General features: G+C 36.2%; 3 protein-coding genes across 5 annotated transcripts; 1 reads left to right on the top strand and 2 right to left on the bottom strand.

Moving 5' to 3' along the window:
* Nucleotides 4,865–7,333, top strand: LOC109713868 (dihydrodipicolinate reductase-like protein CRR1, chloroplastic). 2 transcript variants are annotated; one of them, XR_002217191.1, is made up of 10 exons: nt 4,865–5,094; nt 5,195–5,317; nt 5,403–5,477; nt 5,568–5,633; nt 5,759–5,854; nt 5,947–6,063; nt 6,228–6,320; nt 6,528–6,676; nt 6,753–6,839; nt 6,917–7,333. XR_002217191.1 is itself a non-coding variant. In XM_020238129.1 (10 exons), the coding sequence occupies exons 1-10, from the start codon at nt 4,981–4,983 to the stop codon at nt 6,947–6,949; spliced, it is 906 nt and encodes a 301-aa protein (XP_020093718.1). In that variant the 5' UTR covers nt 4,874–4,980; the 3' UTR covers nt 6,950–7,333. The 2 variants fall into 2 exon arrangements, 1 of the variants encoding a protein (XP_020093718.1); XM_020238129.1 differs by having other exon boundaries at nt 4,874–5,094; nt 6,575–6,676.
* Nucleotides 6,322–11,192, bottom strand: LOC109713867 (protein COFACTOR ASSEMBLY OF COMPLEX C SUBUNIT B CCB2, chloroplastic). Of its 2 annotated transcripts, none has more exons than XM_020238128.1 (8): nt 10,932–11,191; nt 10,657–10,778; nt 10,493–10,564; nt 9,192–9,335; nt 8,804–8,957; nt 8,162–8,382; nt 6,989–7,096; nt 6,322–6,682 (listed from the first exon to the last, which is right to left on the bottom strand). In XM_020238128.1, exons 1-6 carry the CDS (start codon nt 11,131–11,133, stop codon nt 8,162–8,164), a joined length of 915 nt encoding a protein of 304 aa, XP_020093717.1. In that variant the 5' UTR covers nt 11,134–11,191; the 3' UTR covers nt 6,322–6,682; nt 6,989–7,096. The 2 variants fall into 2 exon arrangements, with proteins under 2 accessions (XP_020093717.1, XP_020093716.1); XM_020238127.1 differs by lacking the exon at nt 6,322–6,682 and adding an exon at nt 7,841–7,958 and having other exon boundaries at nt 7,008–7,096; nt 10,932–11,192.
* LOC109713866 (F-box protein At4g00755-like) lies at nt 14,663–19,834 on the bottom strand. The gene is made up of 6 exons (XM_020238126.1): nt 19,662–19,834; nt 19,436–19,570; nt 17,670–18,086; nt 17,407–17,588; nt 15,937–16,055; nt 14,663–15,263 (listed from the first exon to the last, which is right to left on the bottom strand). The coding sequence occupies exons 2-6, from the start codon at nt 19,560–19,562 to the stop codon at nt 14,996–14,998; spliced, it is 1,113 nt and encodes a 370-aa protein (XP_020093715.1). The 5' UTR covers nt 19,563–19,570; nt 19,662–19,834; the 3' UTR covers nt 14,663–14,995.

Raw genomic sequence — 20,107 nt, 5'->3', positions numbered from 1 at the left:
TGTCGTTATCTTTGTAGATTTAATTAGTAATTTTTATATAATTCTCGCAATGATAAATTTATTAAAATAAACAATCAAGTTAAATTTGAAGCTAATGTGCTGTTGACTGGCTTAAATCAAATAAATTAAAAAATTAGAAAGCAAAATTAAAATTTTAAGATGTTAGATTATTAAATCAAAATGATTCGTAATAAAAATTTAAGTATCGTGACATAGAATTGTGCTAAAAACTTGCTAACACAATGTATGTCGGACCATATCAATGCATTTCCATCACAAAAATATATATACGTCGATACATAATAGCATGAAATATTTATTTTTTTTAGCAACAAAGTATTATAATTCTTTATTATATATATTTACCAATTCTTTGAGCATTATTGAAAAAATTACTTATTAATTTTAAAAAAGAGAATTTTGAATTGTGTCATTAATACAACGACTGTATCGTGTTGATATTTTATAAAAAAAACTTCAAATACCACCTCTATGGTTTCACACTTTTTTATTTTAGTATCATGTGGTTTAAAGTGTATTAATTTAGTATTCCGTAATTTTATTTTTTTCTCCTTTTACTATCCTCTCCACTAATTTTTTTTGTTAAATCAGTGACAAAATTAAAACTAAAAAGTACTAAAGTGAATATTCGATAAACCTATTCTAGGTAGGGTATCTGAAGTCTTTTGTATATAATTTAATAAAATATTAACGAATGAGCTGATAAAATGATAAAATGATAAAAATAAAATCACAAGATACTAAATTGATACACTTTAAATCACAGAATGTTAAAGTGAGAAAATGTGAAAGGACAAGAGTAGTTTTTGAAGTTTACCCATATTTTATTGGCATCACATAAATTTCGTACATTTTTATCCAAATAAAAAGGGCGTGACCGAGCCAACAAGAAGGGCCTAGTCCGAGTCACGCCTCGCGAGTCATGAATCGTTGGGTCATGATTCCAACTCGTCGGCGTGGATATCTTTTTTCTTTTATTATTATTATTATTTTTTCCTACCTATAAAGATGCGCCCAAGCTCACGTGAGCCGTGCGCGTAGCCCGGGTTCGGTAAAGAGCGAGAGCTACCGCTCAAAATCCCCAAAATGCCCCTACGAAAACTACCGCTCTCCTAAACGGGACTCTATTTACCATAACGCCCTCGGCTCGTACTAGAAGTTTCAAATACCCCCACGCGTCCGAGGGGCAAATCAGTCATTTTGTCACCCCATAGAACCGGCGGTGAGAGCCCGGTTCAAACCCGTCGGTGCCGGTCGAGCGAGAAAAAAAATAATCGGAATATCAATTCGAGACCCCTCAACAATAGCCCATTTTGAAACACGTTCCCAAACTAATTTAAAAATTTTGGCTGAAACTTTCTTACTTTCAAATTCTTCTAATTTATGTTAAAAATTTGAGTAAAATATAAAAACTCTCTTATAAATATCCTTTTTTTTATTTTTTCTCTTCGACTTTTTAAAATCTATATTTTATTTCTTAAAATTTCAAAAATATTTTTAGAGAGTACGACATTAATAAAAAAAAATAAAATGACTAAATTACTCTTTTTTTATTAAAAAATTAATTTTTTAATATAATTAGATATAAATTATAAAAAATAGATGGAATAATAATAAACCCTAACGAAGTAGGGCTAAATGCAACAACTTAAAATATTAAAAAACTAAAAATATAAATTTTTGAAAGTAAAAAAAAAAAAAAGTAAAAATTCGGATATTTATAAAAAAAATTTTAAGTAATTTAGCCTAAAAAATTTAGTATAAAAAAGAAACGAAGTTTTGAAGGATCCATCACGAGTATCACTATACTTGAGGGGTCCTCATACAATTCCACAAAAGAAAAAGCGAAAACACAAAGGTAAAACTTGGCTTGTAAGAACAAAAAAAAAAAAAAAGAGAAAAAGTTTCAAAGGAGCAGTGGAATCCAAGACAAATCCCCGAAACTTAAAGCAAAAGCGAGAGGAGGAACGGATTCGAAAGGCTCGTGTAAATTTACCTCTTTCGATCTCTCCGCTTGCGCGAGACGCGTCGCGAAAAGGCGTAGATCGACCGCGAACTCCTCCTCCTCCTCCTCCTACTCTCCTCCGCTTTACGAACCAAACAACAGCAATGAGAGCGAAAACAGCTGAGATAGAAGAAGCAGAGATCATCAAACTACAGCGATCGCCACGGCTCGTGTCGTAGAAATATTTTGAAACAAAATAAATGATTTTAGAGCTAGTAAAAATTGTAGGGAGAGAGAGCGAGGATAATCACCTCTTCTTGTAATAGTTTGTGTCTTCGATATAAGTTTCTCTGATCTCGTGCTCTCGTAGAAGAGAGAGAATAGCAGGGGTTTTGAATTTTGTATACGGGGTTTAAGTTTTTGAGTTTTTGAAATGGACGGTGGGGAGGGGTTCTGATGCGGGTGGGGAGGAGGGGATCGGACGGCCGTGGATGCGGGTCTATCCGACCGTTTTTGATTTTTGAAATCGAGTGGGCCCATTATTTTTTCAGAGGACACGTGGCAGGATTGTACCAGTGATTTGAATCGGGTACTACGATTTTGAAGGGTAAATTACACTTTTTGGTACTCAAACTATCAAGAACACTTTAATTCTCAAATTTTAATTTATTATAATTTTTAACTCTTAATAGTTTAGTATTCAAAATTCTATATTATTTTAATATTAATAATTCAAAATATTTATTCAAAAAAATTAGATCGTGAAACTCAATTTTAATAATTCAAAAATTTTAAAGACTAAAATATTAGATGTCTTATAACTCGAACTAAAAATGACAACTAATTAAAATTCAAAAGCTAAACTGTCACACATTTCATATAAATTATACTGAATTAAAGTTTGAGGACTAAAATGTCAAGCTTTTCATAGTTTGAGGACCAAAAGTGTAATTTGCTCTATTTTTTTCATTATTCTTTCGGGAGTTTGAGATGGGCCCAGGTGGGATCCACTGATGTGTGTTTATATTGGTTTAAGTACAATAATGTTTGTTGTTTTTAAAACTTCATTTTAATATAAGATATTTTGATTATATATTTTGCTACCTCATGTGAAAAATGGAATTGATTTTTAGAGTACACACGTGCCCCACTTAAACCAACTTTATGAGTTGTAATTGAGCTTAAGTATGACCAAAATCAGATTAAATATCTAAATTTAACTCTTTTAAATTGATCTTTTTAGTAACACGATATTAGAGCCAGTTTTAAATTTTCTCTATTCTAAGAGATTATGAATTTAATTCCCATACATGTCGTAAAATAGTATTATTTTATTTTATTGTTCTATTATTTTTTGCTATCTATTCTATAGTCATCAATATATATATATATATATATATATATGAATTAGATTGGAATATTATTAATAGTAAAACGCTTTTTTTACTATCAAGTTTTTAACCTTTGGATGAAAAATTATAGGGTCGGAATGATATTAGTCGGTTAGAGTTAAGTGGTCTCCTTAGGGTTGAGTGGTCCCCACTGGGTTATAGTATTTAATCAAATGGCTAGAAATAATGAAAAGAGTTGATCCAAAGGCTAAAAAACCGGTAACAACAATAAAATTTTGCTACTAATAATAGCCCAGTCCAACTCTCTCTCTCTCTCTCTCAATATATATATATATATATATATATATATATATATATATATATATATATATGACAGGATAATAAATACAAAGCAATCTGCTGTATGATTTGATATTAAAGTATAATATATACAGTCATAGATAAGGACTGCTAAAATTTTGTTACGGCTAGAATGTAAAGTTCAGAGATGATTTTTTTTTTTAAAAAAAAATTCCATTTCCAAATTCATTTAATATTTTCATTTTTACATATTTATAAACAAATACATGCAGAGGAGAACCTCATATGTGGGGTTTAGTTTATGTTGCCTAGTAATCACCTACAATGTAGTTATTACTAATTATTAGGGCCCAGTACAAGGAACAACAATCATAGACACAACAACACCTCTATAATTAAGGCCCTTTCACAAATGAAGAAGTTCCAACTCATTACACCATATCACAAATGAAGAAGATCCAACTCATTACACCATAATTAGACCTAAAAGAGTGAGCAATGATTTCATTCTTATGTAAGGCACTCCAAGAATATGATGCAAAATTGATGTGAATTAGTTTGATCACTTAGCTGTGCTAATCATTTTTCTCTTTTGAAAAAGCAATACTATCAATAACACTTATTACTGTGTAAGTGCATATCTTACAACCTAGCCTCCAAAGCATCCAGATTTATTCACATGTTCTATCCCTTTTCTTTTAGTACTTCAAACCTTTTTTTATTTTTTATTTTTAAACCCTTAGATGATGAGGTGTAAATATACGTACGCTCTACAATAAAATGTACATATATCATTTTTCTTTCTAAAAAGAGTAAGTATTATGATAGTCATCAAAATTCAATATTTCGAATCCGTTTGGTACAAGAAACAACCCAAAACTATTAGTCAAAATGGAATTAGAATGAAAACATAAAAAAATATGCTGCTCCCTTTTCTAATGAGACTGTAAATTTTTGTTAACCTACTTATTATGATATGTACAACGTAATACGCCTACGAAAACAAATATGATATTTTTTTCACCATATTTTTTCCATTGTAGGTAACACAATCTTCCCACAATCAAACTACAGGAGATTTTAATTCTGAATAAAAACCACAAATTAAATGACTACTTGCAGTATCAATTTTTTAAAATAAGAAGTTTCTAAATGTTCTGCTAGAAATAAGTGAAAAAACTCAGCACCCAAGTATAGCACAGATATCAAAGTTTCAATATATGTTAAGAGGGGCTCAAGCCAACCAACCAATAAATCCAATAAAAGATAAGGCTATCTTTATCACATAAAAATATCCTCACCATCACTTCTCTCACTACTAGCCCAAAGCCACTTCAGTGGTTATTGAATAGAGAGAAAACAATGGCTTTTTTGAGCTATCCTCTTCAACCCACATCATGCAATAAGATCTCAAAAAGAAGCAGTGTGTCCCCCATTTTCACTTGCTCCATGCAACCCTCTCAAAACAACATTAAGGTATAATACTCTTTATACAAGAGGAACTATGACTCTAATTAAACCATGGACTAAGATGCTTTTATGTTGTTGGGTGTTCTTTATTTCTTGATGGGAAGAGGTTGTGATCAATGGCGCGACGAAAGAGATCGGGAGAGCCGCAATTTTAGCTGTGACGAAAGCGAGGGGAATGGAGGTGGCTGCTGCTGTGGACAATCAGCTAGTAGGGCAAGATGCTGGAAAGGTTCTCTATCTATACATTTGGTTCTTCTCATGTTGTGTTCTGTTCATTTGTAACTGTACTTAAAAAGAGTACTCTTTTGTTTCAGATAAGTGGTATGGAAGAGCCTTTGGAGATCCCAGTGCTCAATGATCTCACAATGGTTCTGGGATCTATTGCACAGGTACTTTACTGTATTATTACATTACTTTTCACTCTATTTTCTTAGGATATTATTAATACTAACCCATGGATAGTTTACTCTGCTTGTTAGTCGAGAGCAACGGGCGTTGTCGTAGATTTCACCGAGCCTTCGACTGTGTATGATAATGTCAAACAGGTACGAAGGAACCACACAATGGTTGCTGTCGGTTTTTGGCTTTTGGTGCTCAAGGCCCTCAAATTCGCTACCTGCAAAGGATTAGAACATATTCTGACTCATCAATCTTGTTTACAATCATGTAGGCAGCAGCATTTGGATTGAGCAGCATCGTTTACGTTCCAAAAATTCAGTTAGAAACAGTTACCGAGCTATCGTTGTTTTGTGAGAAGGCAAGCATGGTGAGATTGTCACAGCACACTGTTCCATCAAGTGATGCTTATTAACTATGGGCAAAATTTTTATAAGGCTACTGCTATATCTTTGTTGTTAGGGTTGTCTAATTGCGCCGACGTTGTCTATTGGCTCTGTGCTGCTCCAACAAGCTGCAATTCAAGCTTCATTCCACTACAACAACGTCGAGATTGTGGAATCAAGGCCTGATCCAGCAGTATGTTTTCCAAAACCTATAAACATGTTGATTTCATTTAAATAAAGGAATAAAGTTCAAAATGCCAAGTTAAACAAGCTGTAAATTACCTTCCATAGCTCTTCTAGCACAAGTTGCAGTGTCTCGGGCGAGAGATCAACATACTAATTGCTCTGTATCGACAGGACCTGCCATCGCCGGAGGCCATACAGATTGCAAACAATCTTTCTGATCTTGGTCAGATGTACAATAGAGAAGATATAACAACAGACAATCCAGTAAGTAAAGAGACCACCATTTTTAACTCTCATGGTTTCATAACAAAGTATACAAATCTCATTGGTAATAAGGTCCGGTACATGCTGTTAGCTACTCTGTGTTAAGTTGTTTGGCTCATACATTGACTAGACAATCACATTCCAATATTGATATAAAACATTTAAAAGAGCTATCATTAGCAATTAAACGAGCTCGCTCTGCGATAGGTAACAGCACTAATTATACTCAATAGAAATAAAATGTGTTTGAGAAGGCAAGGGGTCAGATCCTTTGCGAGGATGGAGTACGAGTACACAGCATGGTCCTTCCAGGTCTTCCTTCTAGTACAGCAGTGAACTTCTCGGGACCAGGAGAGGTATGTCTGCCATTGCATAAATCCATAATCATACTTCGCAATGTGAATTTTAAAGCAAATCATACAATATTTTCAGGTATACACCCTAAAACATGATGTAACAAATGTCAAATGCCTCATGCCAGGTTTGATTTTAGCCATCAGAAAGGTGGTACGCCTGAAGGTAATCATCACATTAAGCTTTTCTAAGTTCTGGACTAGCTCATGCTTTCCACGCTAAACAAGATCATAATTTCGCAGAATTTGATTTATGGACTAGAGAAGTTCTTGTAGCTATTATGCAATGCAATGAAAAGCATTGGGATTTCTCACCTGATCGTTCCCAACCTGGAGAGAGTACAAGGGAGCAATTTTGTGGCATCAGCATTGGCTACTTTCAAACCTTGTCTCAGCTCCCATTCAAGGACGCTGCATAAACACCTATGAGATACACGGAAGTAATATATTTCGGTGAAGAAGTTGTAATGCTCTATTGCAGAAAATCGCAGATATTTGTGCTGCAGAGCTATGTAAATGTTCTCTGGAGAACAAATTTTTTCAAGGAAATGAGGGAAACATTCTCCATGCAGAAGATGGAAAACATTCATGAAAGTTGGTGTCCTGTGATTAAACAATTGAAATGACAAAATTGGTTCTCATGCAATTCATTTAGCAGCATTTTGATTCTTTTTGTAGGAAGGGGCTTCTAAGGTGTAGCAAGTGGCTCCTAAGTTGCAATCCCATATTTAACCAAATGATTAGAAAGGGGATAAAAAATAATTACAAGCTTCTTACATGAGGAAAATAAGAAAAAGTTCATGGCTCTTGTTGTTCGCATGGGGCTTTACCTCTGTACAGTAGTTCAATCATTTGTGCTCATAAGTCATAAGCCACTCTAAAAGTTTCCGTGTTGCTATTCTATACTCGTTTCCTGAGCCTCTAGTGAGTTATAGACAGAGTTAGAAAAGATCAAATCTTTGATGATTTCATCATACATGATTGAGTTGCAAAGACGTGTGAATAGGAATCCTACATCTGAACTGAATTCTTTCTGGTTAAAGAATCCCTTTCTAGTTGTATACAGGTATCTCAATATCAATAGCTATGTCGCCTTGGTCTAGTTCAACAGTTTTCCTCACACTTGTGATTAAATCAAAATACTGACGAATGTTAGATCTTAATTACCATTTATTCTTGCTTTCCCGATGGTTGCGGCGCTCTATCTCCTCCATCAAGTCAATCTAGAGTAACATCCTAGCTGGGAAGGATCTAGCATTATGCGTAATATTCACTTGCTTAATACCTAAAAGAGTTCATAATTCTTCTGTCACAATTATTTCAAATAAGGATCACTTTTTTAAAGAACGGAAATTTACCCAACAAAAACCATGTATATCATTAATGGTTGGAGATAGAAGACATACAAGTTCCCAAAGAAATTTTTGCACAGCAAAGAAACAAAATATAGTTCAAGAAACAGAATAGATTAGTATGCTTGTACAACACCTAGATGCCTTGAAACTCTTTGACGGTCATGTCTTGAAATTTACTTGCAACTGCTCGTATCCACGCTCTATCTTTATCACTGTATGCATAATTTGAATTGGAAGCCAACAAAACAAAACCTTCAATCTCTGTTGTATCAGTGGTTGGTTTGGAGGAGCTCATAACTGGTTGTACTAGAAGAGAAAGAGTCTCTTTGGGTAGAATCCTCCCAAGCTGAGAATCTGAATTTCACAAGACAGTAGAAGAAATAAGCATGCAATGCAACGAAAATGTACTAAGTAAACAAAACAGAAAGCTCTAAAAGTGACTTGCCAATGTATAACTTTATGTGGCAAAGACTTGTACATATTTTGAGCTACATTGTAACAAATTTTCTTAATCTTTGAAGGGTTTCTTTTAATATCAAACATCTGCATGGAGGTCGAAACCAATTTCAATTTTTGAGAACAATATAATGACATAACAGTAAGCAAGTTACATACATACAAATGGTGCCTTTTAGGTCATCATTTCAAGCAACTGAATTGATTAAGTCAACAGAACGCAATATGCAAATCATTCATATTCTATGCGATGTAAGTACACCCTCAACATCGTATTGCCCTTTCCTAGAAACAGAAACCTCAAAGAATATCCATTTACCTGTGAATTTGGGAAAGTATAAAGCATCCTTCAGATCAAGAAGCCCGCTTTGCTGAATCTGGCTTTTAAACAATTCAATCATGGCAACTCTTGAAACATCTTCAGGCGTGTTCCAGTAGCCACGTATACATAATGCGTTATTAACTCTTATAAGCTGGCGCAGAAGAACAGTCCATAAGAACAATTACAGGCGCTAGAACTGAGCCATCTCTTTTTAATGAACTTAAAATATTCATAAACCTAAATGAGAACCAAATTCACATTTTTCCATTAAAGCGCAACAAGCCAGCTTGAGCCATATCAATAAGAAACAATAGCCTATACATCAACTATATGTGGCAATAAAAGAAAAGTAATTCAAATGATAAACATAAGTGCCTGAAAATACCACCGACATCGTGTTGGTGTTGCGCAATATCGCATACGATGCCCAAGCCATATCTTCCTTCTCAGTATCTGACAGCTCTTCAGACATGATAAATATTTGCTTACTTCCTTCTGGAAGTGACTGACGATCCGCTGAATTTATACCCTACACAAGATTTACTGAACGATTAGTAAAAGTTCGCTTTAGTCCGCTAAATAAATTCAGGTCCATAGCTATCTCTCGACATTGAAAAACGTACACTCTTTTTATATGAATCTATAGATTTGACAAAGAAGCATTGCATGCTATGCATATAAAATCTCCATTTCCTAAACAATGGAATTAATTAGGGGAAACTTCAATTTGCTCACTTGTGCTTTCACGCATTTTCACTTTTCTACCCTATTGTTTGAAAAGTTCCACTTTGGTATCTTGCGGTTTGGTATTTTGTATTTGTTTCGCCCTAAAGATCTCTAGGGTACCAAAATGGTATAATGTATAAACCATTGGATAGTGAAATACTAAAGGTAAAAACGTACAGAACTTTACATAAATTATGGACCATTTAGAATCAGCTACCCAACCTTTCAAAATTTTGATTTAATCAATTTTTTAATTTGTTTGATTTGAGTTAGTCAACGGTACTTTGACTTCGAAATTTAAGCTAATTACTTACTTCAATGAATTTATAGCTGCGAAAATTGTATAAAGAATACAAACCAAATCAAATCTGTGAAGATAAACAATACATTCAAATATTGAAATCAAAGTATCGTTGACTGACCCAAATCAAACAAACTAAAAGGTTGAATAGTTTATTATTTGTAAAAACGTACAAAACTTACCTAAACCATAAACTATTTTCGATGGGCTGCCTAATGACTGACCCAAATCAAACAAATTGAAAGGTTAGATAGTTTATTATATGTAAAAACGTACAAAACTTACATGAACTGTAAACCATGTTGGATGGGCTGCCCAATCTTTCAAAATTTTGATTTATCCAATCTTTCAATTTGTTTGATTTGAATCTGTAAACCATACTTTGATTTTGAAATTTAAACTAATTACCTACTTTAATGAATTTATATTTGCGGGAATTGCATAGAGTATACTAACCAAACCAAATTCGTGCAAATATTGAAATCAAAGTGTCGTTGACTGATCCAAATCAGACAAACTGAAAGGTTGGATAGTAAAATCAAAATAGTCCATAGCTCAGATAATACATTTTACAAACCACAGAACGGCAAAACATAGCATTCTAGTACTCGTATCGGCAATTCAACAAACACATTGCGGGCACTGCAGTCCCTCCCCACCTCAAGGAACCTCCCGAGATACGGAAGCGCGAGCGAGAAAGCGGCCAAGCAAAGGCCCAGAGCCTCAGATCGCTGCACTCGCATAAAAGAAGGGAAAAACCCAAATAATCAGAACAACAATTATTCCACACAACAACATCAAGAACGAAGAGAAAGAGACTCACGAGCTGCGCCGACGTCGCCACTGCGGAGGAGGAGGACGAGAGGAAGTGGTTGAGCAGGATGAGGGACCCGAACCCCGCGCCGATCCATCTGGGCAGGTACGACTCGTCCAAACCGGGTATACCTGCAAGATCTCTCTCCGTTTAGTATTCATTTTTTACGCATAACTGGTTTATCCTCGGCCCGATATCAGAGCGAGCAATAGCATAGCATAGCGTGTGATGTTTAAGTTAGTTGCTTGAAAGAAGAGCAGTGAGGGAGTGTTTGTTTCGCTTGCCGAGAGTGAAGCGGAGGACGGAGAGATTGAGCTGCTGCTGTGGAGAGTGGGAGTTTTGGGCTCTGATGGCGAGGCGTCTTCGGCGACGGTGGTGGTGGTGGTGGTGGTGGTGGGAATTGGAGTTGGGGTGGAGGTGGAGGTGGAGGTGCGAAGCTGGGGTTCGGAGGGGATTTGAATGGTGGGGAAAAGAAGCGCGACGCATTTGCTCGCCATTTCTGTCGTCCGGTTTATTTCTGTCCCCGGTTTCACGCAATTTTTTGCTTCCATTTCTGTCCTCGGTTTCACGCAATTTTCGTTAGGAAGCAGAAGGCCGCGAGAGGAGTAGAGATTGGGATGTAAAACGGGCCGGACGGCCCACGCGTCTCCGGCCTGGCTGCAGCACCTGACTGATACTGTAGAACTCGTGCCTGGCCAGACAGGCCTCGGGCAGTGCAGGCCGGGCACAGGGCCGGCCCGCGGCCGACCGGACCAGTACGGCCCAGACCCCAATTGCCTTGGCTGTGGTCGAAGCTCCGGCGGGGGGGGGGGGGGCGGGGGCGGGGCGGTTTTGGTCATCGCGACCAACTTAAACAAGTTCGTCCGATGGACCAAAATCACTTAATGATATTTAAAATAATAAACAATAATTTATTAATTTTTTAGAAAATTAAAATATTTATAAATTTAAAAATTTTTAATCACAATATAAATTTAAATAGAAATACTTATTAATCATAATTTAAAATTTTATATTTTTTTAAAAAAATTAAAAATAAAATTTTAAAGGGCCGACCCGAAGTCCGGCCTGGCCCGAACCTTCCGGGCCTGAGGTCGTGCTGGGTCGGATGGTTGGTGCATCCGGCCCGACACAGCTCGGCCCGGATGTAAATCCGCGCCGGGCCGGACCAACTCCTGACCCATTTCGGCCTGGATAATGTGGGTCGTGCCGGCCCGGCACGGCACACATTACACCCCTAAGTAGAGAGGAGGAAATCTATAACGTCACACTCAGACCACGTCATTATTGATAAGTGGAAAAACTTCAAATACCACCCAACTATGTTTCACATTTTTTATTTTAATATTTTATGATTTAAAATATATTATTTTCATATTTGGTAATTTTTTTATTTTCTTTTAATTGTTTTCGTTAAATCAGCAATAAAGTTAAAACTAAAAAAAATACTAAAATGACTATTCGATAAATTTAGATGTAGTAGTATATGAAGTTTTTTGTATATAATTTAACGAAATGTTAACGGAAGAGCCGACGAAATAGAAAAATAAAACCACAAGTTACTAAATTAATACACTTTAAACCACGGGATATTAAAGTAATAAAGTGTGAAAACACAGAGGTGATATTTGAAGTTTACCCTTAATAAATTAATCATATTTTTGAAAATATATATATAATTAATTTTTTTATTTATCATAATGGGACAGGTGAATCTAAAAGATATAATCTAATTAGTTGGGAACACCATATCAGTAATATAAGTGATGCATTCAAGATTTTTTTTTGAGTATGAGAAAGTATACTCCTCTCGGCGAGGAAGTCTATTATGTCACACTTACACCACATCATCAGTAACAAGTTAATTATATCTCTCTTTAAAAAAAAAAAAAGGTAGAATAAAAATATTTTTTTATTAACCATTATTGGATGAGTGAACTCAAAGGACACAATATAATTGGTTGGAGACGCCACGTCAGTAATATAAGTGGTGTATTCTAAATTTTTTCCAAGGAATAGACCCTTCTTGTTTTTTTTTTTTTCTTTTCCTAAAATACATAAAATCCCACTATAAATTTTCATTGTTTTACTTTTTCTTTACGACTTTTACAAAAATATATTTCGTTCTCTTAAAATTTTATAAATATTTTAAAAAATTACGGTATTAATAAAGATGATAAAATGATCAAATTATCTTTACTTATTTTATAAAAAATATATTTTTAATATATTTTTATTGCTTTCAAGAATATTTTCAGTATATATTATAAAAAAATAAATAAAATAGTAAAGGAACTCTGATAGAGATGCCTAAATACATCACCTTAAAATTTTGAGAGGGGTAAAGTGAAAAAATGAATATTCTAAATTTCTTTTATTAGTTTAGCCTTCCTTCTTAAACTGACTGTATGTAGCCATCATCGCCGCCCCCGCTCTCCCCTAGCGGAGATGATGCGGCAACAACGATGGCGACAATGATGGAGCTGAGGAGAGCGGGGATACGGTGACGATGGTGATAGTAGAGGGGGAGGCGTGGTTGATGGAGACGAGCGAGGCGGAGAGGGGGAGGGGTCGACGGAGAAGGACTCGAATTTGGGCACCTCACGGCCGCCGCACTTGATGATCTTGGCAAACATAGCGTCGGCGTTGGTGGTGGTGATGGTGGAGCGGAGCAGAGTGAGCCTCGCGCAGGGGAGGTAGGTCATCTCCAGGTTTCAGCGCTTCGAAGCGATGCGCAGGGTGGAGGGGCCCGCGCTAGCGAGAGTGATTGCTGTGCTAGACAGTGGAATTTTCTCTGAAACAGTATAACTTTTGTCAAGTACAACTTTCGTTTCAAAGAATGTAATTTTCATCTCAAAGAGTGGAATGTTCATTTTAAACAATGCAATTTTTTTTTGTGAAACAGTGCAACTTTATTTTAATAATACAACCATCATCTTCTTCTTTCTTCTTCTCTGATTCATTATATTTTCTGTAACAGTGATGATATATAATAGTCTTTCAAGAAAAAAATTTTTCTTTATTTTTTTTTATTTTTTATTTTTTTTTCTATCCTATGTATCCTTTTTCACTTCTTGGAGATGGGCGCGTCTTCGCCCTTATTCTCACGGACCGCAAACACCTCCTCGGTAACGACCTCATTGCTTCCGTCCAGTCCGCCCTCATCCTCGCATACTCCGAGTTCTCCTCCTCCAGCGCCACGTTGACGCCGGCGCCAATAGAGGTAGAGGTGACTCCGAGTTCTTTTCCTCTGGCGCTAACATTAGTGTCAGCACCGGCGCCGACGGAGGTGGAGTCAATGAAAGAGAAGGCAGTACCACCTTCGTTACCGTTGCCGAAGACCACGAAGGTGGTGGAGGAGTGACGGAAAGGAAAAAAAAAAAAAAACAAAACAAAAGAAAAAAAAAAAAGAGGAGAGAGAAAAGGGAATAAGAGTATTTTTGTTAGATTACTAAAAATTCAGTCATAATCAGTAAAATCTAAAATAGTGACCCACTTTTACAAAATCGCAAAACTAGTGGATTTTTTATGCTAATTGACCATATAAAATTTAAATACGTGCTTTAAACTAAAAACATCAAAATTTAATTCGCATTTACTTTAAAATTTTAAATTTTAAGTTTTAATTATGATCCACTGTAATTAAAAAATTTTAATTGTTAATTCAAATTTGATATTAAAAGTTAAATTTAATTCATTATTTAGACTCAAATTTTAATTTAAATAGATAAAAATACTATTTTTTAACAAATTTATCATAACCATCTATTTTTAAATTTTATAGATAGATAGAAATATTATTTTTCAATAAATTAATCATAACTATTTATTTTTATTTAGAATACTTTTTAACAAATTAATCATAAATATTTGTAAGGAATATTTTTTTTATTTCTTTTTCGATTTCGTCAGTCATTGTGAGAACTCCTAGATGATGATATTAATAACGGAACGAAATGCAACAGTATGGATTTTGCAGCGGGTGAAATACTAACTATTCTATAATCCCCAAAAAAAAACAAAAGGGGCAAAGCAGATCATCCTTTAGATCAAGTGCTTATTGTAGAAGCTTCCAGAAAATGTTGATCACAGACGACCGAAAAAACCACAGCAGCACTTATGACTGATAAAAAGAAACTGAAAGGGGCAGATATCTCAGCAAACCTATACAACTTTACTTCATTTGGGGCGTTTTGTTTGTGAGCATCGGACAAAACGCACCCCCGATATGCGAGACGAGTATAGTTAGTGCTCTTCGACAAACAACAAGTGTAGCGCGACTATAATTACTTTTCAGGCTTGACCGGCAAACCGTAAGGATAGGGGCCAAAACGCCGCAGCTATTAACTTACAATGCTGGTTCGGGAAAAGAGTCTTCTTCCCCCGAAACATCGCCGTCATCGGCAAACAGTACAGGCTCGAGCAGTGTGTTGAGGACCGCTTGATTGCATCCTCCCGCGGCTCCCATCTGCCCGTGTCTGGCGCCAAACGCATGCCAACCACCCAAGTCCCTGGCCCCGGGAAAGTACTTGAGAATGGAACCACCATCACCCTCTAGAATATTAACGGCTAGGACAGGCGAGAGCGGCCGACCGATCACTTGGACATGACACACGCTGTACCAATGCAAGAGAACATAAAAAGAGTGAATATCCAAGAGGGATTACGTATAAAATATTATTCCTCAATAAAAAAACCTGATTCAAAATAGGCAAGAATAAAGCCTCTTAAAATCACTATGAACTAAAGCTATCAAATTTCGGAGCAATGAAATTTATTTTCATTCTTGTTTACTAACAACTACCCAGGCAGATATCAACTTTAGGGTGAAATGCATGAAGAAGATGGACTCATCATCTGCAAGATAAAATATTTAAAAGAAAGGACGAGCAAAGCTAGAATACTGTCAAGTGTATAGGAATAGTGTTTACCACTTAGTTTATGGCCTTCTGATGCCTTGGGTTTAGGTGGAATAGGTGGAATAGTAAATGATCCAAGGGCTAAAAATTAGATAGCAAACACTATTCATCTACTATCGATAGTAGCATAGACGGACTTCGAAAAGGATAGGAATAGTATGAGAAAGTCTAAACAAGGCAATGAAGTTTTAACTTTTTAATAGGCCTTTTCAGTGAGGGCTAGTGTGGTGGTGCCGGTGCAAGTAGCCATCTTAGTAACTTAGCATCAGCCTATAACCTTTTATTTTAGCTTTTCTGAAAAGTTTCACGTAGATTGACTGTCGTAAAACATAACTAAAAGAGAAGAATAGAAAATCGAGGAAGAACTGACCATATGTAATACAAATCATCAATTGCCTGTTTCTGAACCCTACCCAAAAGTTCAATCTTCACTACACCGCCAATGCAAAGAACCGGACGCGGAAGCTTAAAAGATTGCAAAATATTTTCCTGGAACATACAAAAACCCAAATTTATTAGAGAATTTCAAACAAAAGAGAGGATATTTTTAAAACTTGTCTCAAAGAAAAATACAATCAATAAAGGAATATCTTCAAAACGCTGATGACACTGCGACAGCACAAGTTCATTAAACAATTTTCTATTTCAGAAATTGATTCAATCTACAGAGAGACGAGGGAAACAGAAGAACATGAACGGACACAAGAAAGAAACGAGGTGAAAAGGACCAATTTTCTGGACAGTCAGTCTAAAGGAGCCTAACATCAGCTGCCGAGGGAACACAGCTTCTGATGCTTCTCTCAGCTTCAGTAGTTCAGGCAAAAGCTGTCACATAAATGTACAGAAGCTTTATTTTATAAGCTCGTGTCTTTCTTAATAAAAGGTGCAGGAACTTTCTCATCATAAATGTCCAACTTCTAAAAAGCATCCGGCACGTTACCCAGAAATAGTGGTCAGCAGATTTGGAGAATGATGCATGTCAAATTGAATGAACTAAGAAGTCTTTTCATTTTTCGGTGGTTGTATTGGAAGAGAAGAACAGTATAGCCACTTACACAGTATAAAAACATGCCATATTTTATGAAAAGCACTTGGCTTTCCAAATTCTATACAAAATTGTCTAACAAGTTGCAATAAAAGTGAATGCAACATATCTCTCAACTTATGGTGAAGGAACATATACCATAAGGGCATAATTTATATGTTGGACCAAGTTATAGTATGACAAGGAGATAAGTTCTCTACTGTGATTAGTGATTACAGTATGGGAGTATGACAGTCTAACTTAAATCTTTTTTTTGCACGACCTATTAGTCATATTCTTAGAACGGAAATTTAACACCTCTTACTTCCATGTACATACATCTTATCATGTCTCTCATTACTTAAGTAAGAAATGCCCAATAGTGAATCAGAACAGTTATGTTGGATAAGCTGTTGAGGCATCCAACAAGTCCAAAATATCCAACTTGTGTAGGAATAAGCAGATGAAATGGATCCAGATTTCGATAGGTTCCCTCATAGGCTCCTAAACCATATCACATATTCAACTTCATAATCCACGCAGAAAACTAAAGTAAGAGCCCAATATTAGCTGGGCCTTATACAATTCTCACGGAGAAAACATAGCACAAAGATATCGTTATCCCCAAAACCTACAGATGTAAGTCAGTTGGCAAAAACTTATCTACCTATCTCAAAATACAGTTAATGAAGCAACACCAGTATATTACCCTTTTGCTGGTGCAAACAGCATTTCGTGATATAAACAAGTCACGGAAATATTCCTAACAGAAGTTCGACAACGACAGAGGCAAAGACGCGACTGATCTTAGCTTACCTGCAACATTGGAAACTCTGGTGATATATATGTCCATACATAGTTGTCAACAGCAGTTAGTTGGCCTTCATTCTCATCAGAGAGATACGATGCTGATTCCAATTCTGGAGAGAGCTTGGAATGACCCATCCAAAAGCGCACAGATTTGGCAGAATATATGGGATGACCAATCTGGAAAAATGCTGAATAAAAACAAGAATGGACAACAGGATCAATTACCCATAAAAGGAAGTGTTCCCATATGAATAGTATAAAAGACTAACCTTTGAACGGCTGTATCTTAATTTCATTAATGACGCATAAATCAGAGCCTAGTCGATAAGTTAGACTCTCAGGTACTCCAGGATCTCTCTGCCCACTACTAGACCAGTACGATGGTCTCATATCCACTCGGTCGCTTGGTTCCAATGTGTTTTCAATGCTCTCATCTGGAAAATTATCAGTGCTGGAAGCACCTATACAATGAAGGATGCAATCCCGGAAACCTTTAGGTGAAACAATGCAGTGAAGAAGATACATATAAATCCTGTGTTCCCTCTCCATTCTTCTCCATTCTGTAGCAGTGCTAGACCCAACTTCCGGATCTGTGGTTGAACTATTCACTTCCACTATCTGACTAAACTTTGAAGCCTCCGGACAAATTTTTAGGCAAAGATTCTTGCTAAAACTGTTCATAATTACTGCAAAGAAACATTTGATATAGTTAGCATGGAAAGCATAGAACACTGCACATTTGGCACATACACTAGAAATGGAAAAAGGAAGTGCCACTAACTCTGGAAAAGAAAGGAAATACCAGATAACCGATCAACAACTCTCCGTTCATGTGGAAGAAATAGGAAAAAAAAATTATATCAAAATAGTAAAACATATTACAAATCCAATAAGGAAATTACCATTGCCTGCACACAAGTGGTCAAATTTCTGTTATGAACATTTACTGTACAGTAGCTGTAAGATGTAAAAATAAACTCCCCAAAAGAAAGTGATAAAAAAAATCAAGACAGCAATATACTTTGTTTTTCATGCTTGAGCTAGCCATGGAAGCCATCTAAACGACTAAACGAGATAATAAAACAAAGAAATCGTAATGATAGACCACCACAAGAAACTACGTATGCAGTCGAATAGATGTGGTTAAAGAAAATGTTGGCATAGTCCTCTCACAAACACTTGCGGTATCTGTAGGATAAAATCAGCTTAAAACTTATTGAAACAATTACATGCAAGTACCCAAAATCTGATGTGTTCGCTATTCTATTTAAGTAACAAGTTCACCAAAATCAGCATAAACCCTTTGATAAGAATTTTAGTGCAGTCCTCTTAGCGCTCTATTACCGAACCCTCACCAAATTGTAAATGTGTAACAATTGTCGTTATCCACAAAGTAGATATTGCATCTAACATAGCAGAATTCTATGTACGTATCTAGTACTAATTACTTTTATGCCAACATGAATTAAAAATCAAATCTATCCCAAATATATCCGTTGTCGTTTATCGACCACGTAAACAATTGACTGGTAAGGAAAAGGAGAAAAAGAAAGGATTTTGTTTAACGGATTATATTCAATGACATAAAAATTTCCATCACCAAAGGCGCCTTTTTTCATTAGCACTCCATACTGACTAACAATTGAATCAACTAAAAAGAGGAACTTGCAAATAAGCCTTGATCATACCAATCACAAATTCAGTGACCACAAAATTTAATCTAAAGCACCGCGAGACAGCATCAGCACACAAAACCAACCCAGCCATAATTGCTTTCGATCACTGGAAACGAACAACAAACCATAAGTATCTAAAGAACGACCTCTAGATGATCAATTAGAGGTCCAAAACCACGGAATTTGCATTAATTCTACTAAAATCAACAAAAGAAGAGGGAGCAAAAACTCATCAAATTGGCGCCACGATTAGGACAACGACCACCAGATGATCAATTAGCAATATCGAAGCACCAAAAATCGCATAAATTTTACTAAAATCAGCAAAAAGAAAAAAAAAAGAGGAGGCAAAAACCCACCAAATTGGCGCCACGATCGGGACACGGCAATGGCGCGCGCGAGATCGGCGGCATCTTCCAATCGCATGAACACGGTCGTCGAGGTATCCGGGCCCAGCCATTCCAAGAAGTCCCAGCGATTCTCCATCGCAAACCCTAGAATTAGCCACGGCACGCGCATCAAAACCAAGAATTCTCCGAGGAACCCCTAAAAATGGGAAAAAGGAGCCGGGGGGGGGGGGATTACCTCGAGAACGAAGCGGACGCGGCCCCCGAGCGATGTGAGAAACCCAAGGAGAGGGTGATCATGTGATGAGTATAAACCCTAGCAGGGCTAAAAAGAAGGGAAAAAAAAAAAAGGGAAAAAGGGGCGAAAAACTCGCAGGAAATGAAAGCGTCGCGGGAACCGACGAGACCTTTTTCGAGAGAGATGATGAAGACGCAGTTTGGCGGAACTGTACGGAGACCCCTCAAGTATAAACTATTTCGAAAGAGACTCCTCAGCTTTTTATTTGCATATTTTATATGAGTTTTGCTGGAATACTATCAGTACTAAATGGTTCGATTTACTACCGATTTATTTTCGATAATAGAGCTTCCAAATTAATGATCGGCACCGTTAAACATGATTTAAACTATTTAAGCTATCTGGAAATCAAATTTCACACATTTTCGATATTGATCTCTTGTCCA

The sequence above is a fragment of the Ananas comosus genome, linkage group 8 (assembly GCF_001540865.1).
Source record: "Ananas comosus cultivar F153 linkage group 8, ASM154086v1, whole genome shotgun sequence".
In the NCBI taxonomy this organism is placed as follows: Eukaryota; Viridiplantae; Streptophyta; class Magnoliopsida; order Poales; family Bromeliaceae; genus Ananas; species Ananas comosus.
The sequence above is the reverse complement of the archived record's forward strand: the minus strand, read 5'-3'. Positions and strand labels throughout refer to the sequence as shown.

Excerpts from the sequence above, each read along its gene's own strand:
- LOC109713868 (XM_020238129.1), top strand. The coding sequence starts at position 4,981 with ATGGCTTTTTTGAGCTATCCTCTTCAACCCACATCATGCAATAAGATC. Across the intron at positions 5,318-5,402 it reads TAGGGCAAGATGCTGGAAAG|ATAAGTGGTATGGAAGAGCC; the intron begins GTTCTCTATCTA and ends CTTTTGTTTCAG. Across the intron at positions 6,321-6,574 it reads ATATAACAACAGACAATCCA|GCAAGGGGTCAGATCCTTTG; the intron begins GTAAGTAAAGAG and ends GTGTTTGAGAAG.
- LOC109713867 (XM_020238127.1), bottom strand. The coding sequence starts at position 11,133 with ATGCGTCGCGCTTCTTTTCCCCACCATTCAAATCCCCTCCGAACCCCA. Across the intron at positions 10,565-10,656 it reads TGGCGACGTCGGCGCAGCTC|CGATCTGAGGCTCTGGGCCT; the intron begins GTGAGTCTCTTT and ends ATGCGAGTGCAG. Across the intron at positions 8,383-8,803 it reads ATACTTTCCCAAATTCACAG|ATTCTCAGCTTGGGAGGATT; the intron begins GTAAATGGATAT and ends TGTGAAATTCAG.
- LOC109713866 (XM_020238126.1), bottom strand. The coding sequence starts at position 19,562 with ATGGAGAATCGCTGGGACTTCTTGGAATGGCTGGGCCCGGATACCTCG. Across the intron at positions 16,056-17,406 it reads CAGAGTTTCCAATGTTGCAG|GAAAATATTTTGCAATCTTT; the intron begins GTAAGCTAAGAT and ends TGTATGTTCCAG. Across the intron at positions 15,264-15,936 it reads GATGATTTGTATTACATATG|CGTGTGTCATGTCCAAGTGA; the intron begins GTCAGTTCTTCC and ends GCATTGGTACAG.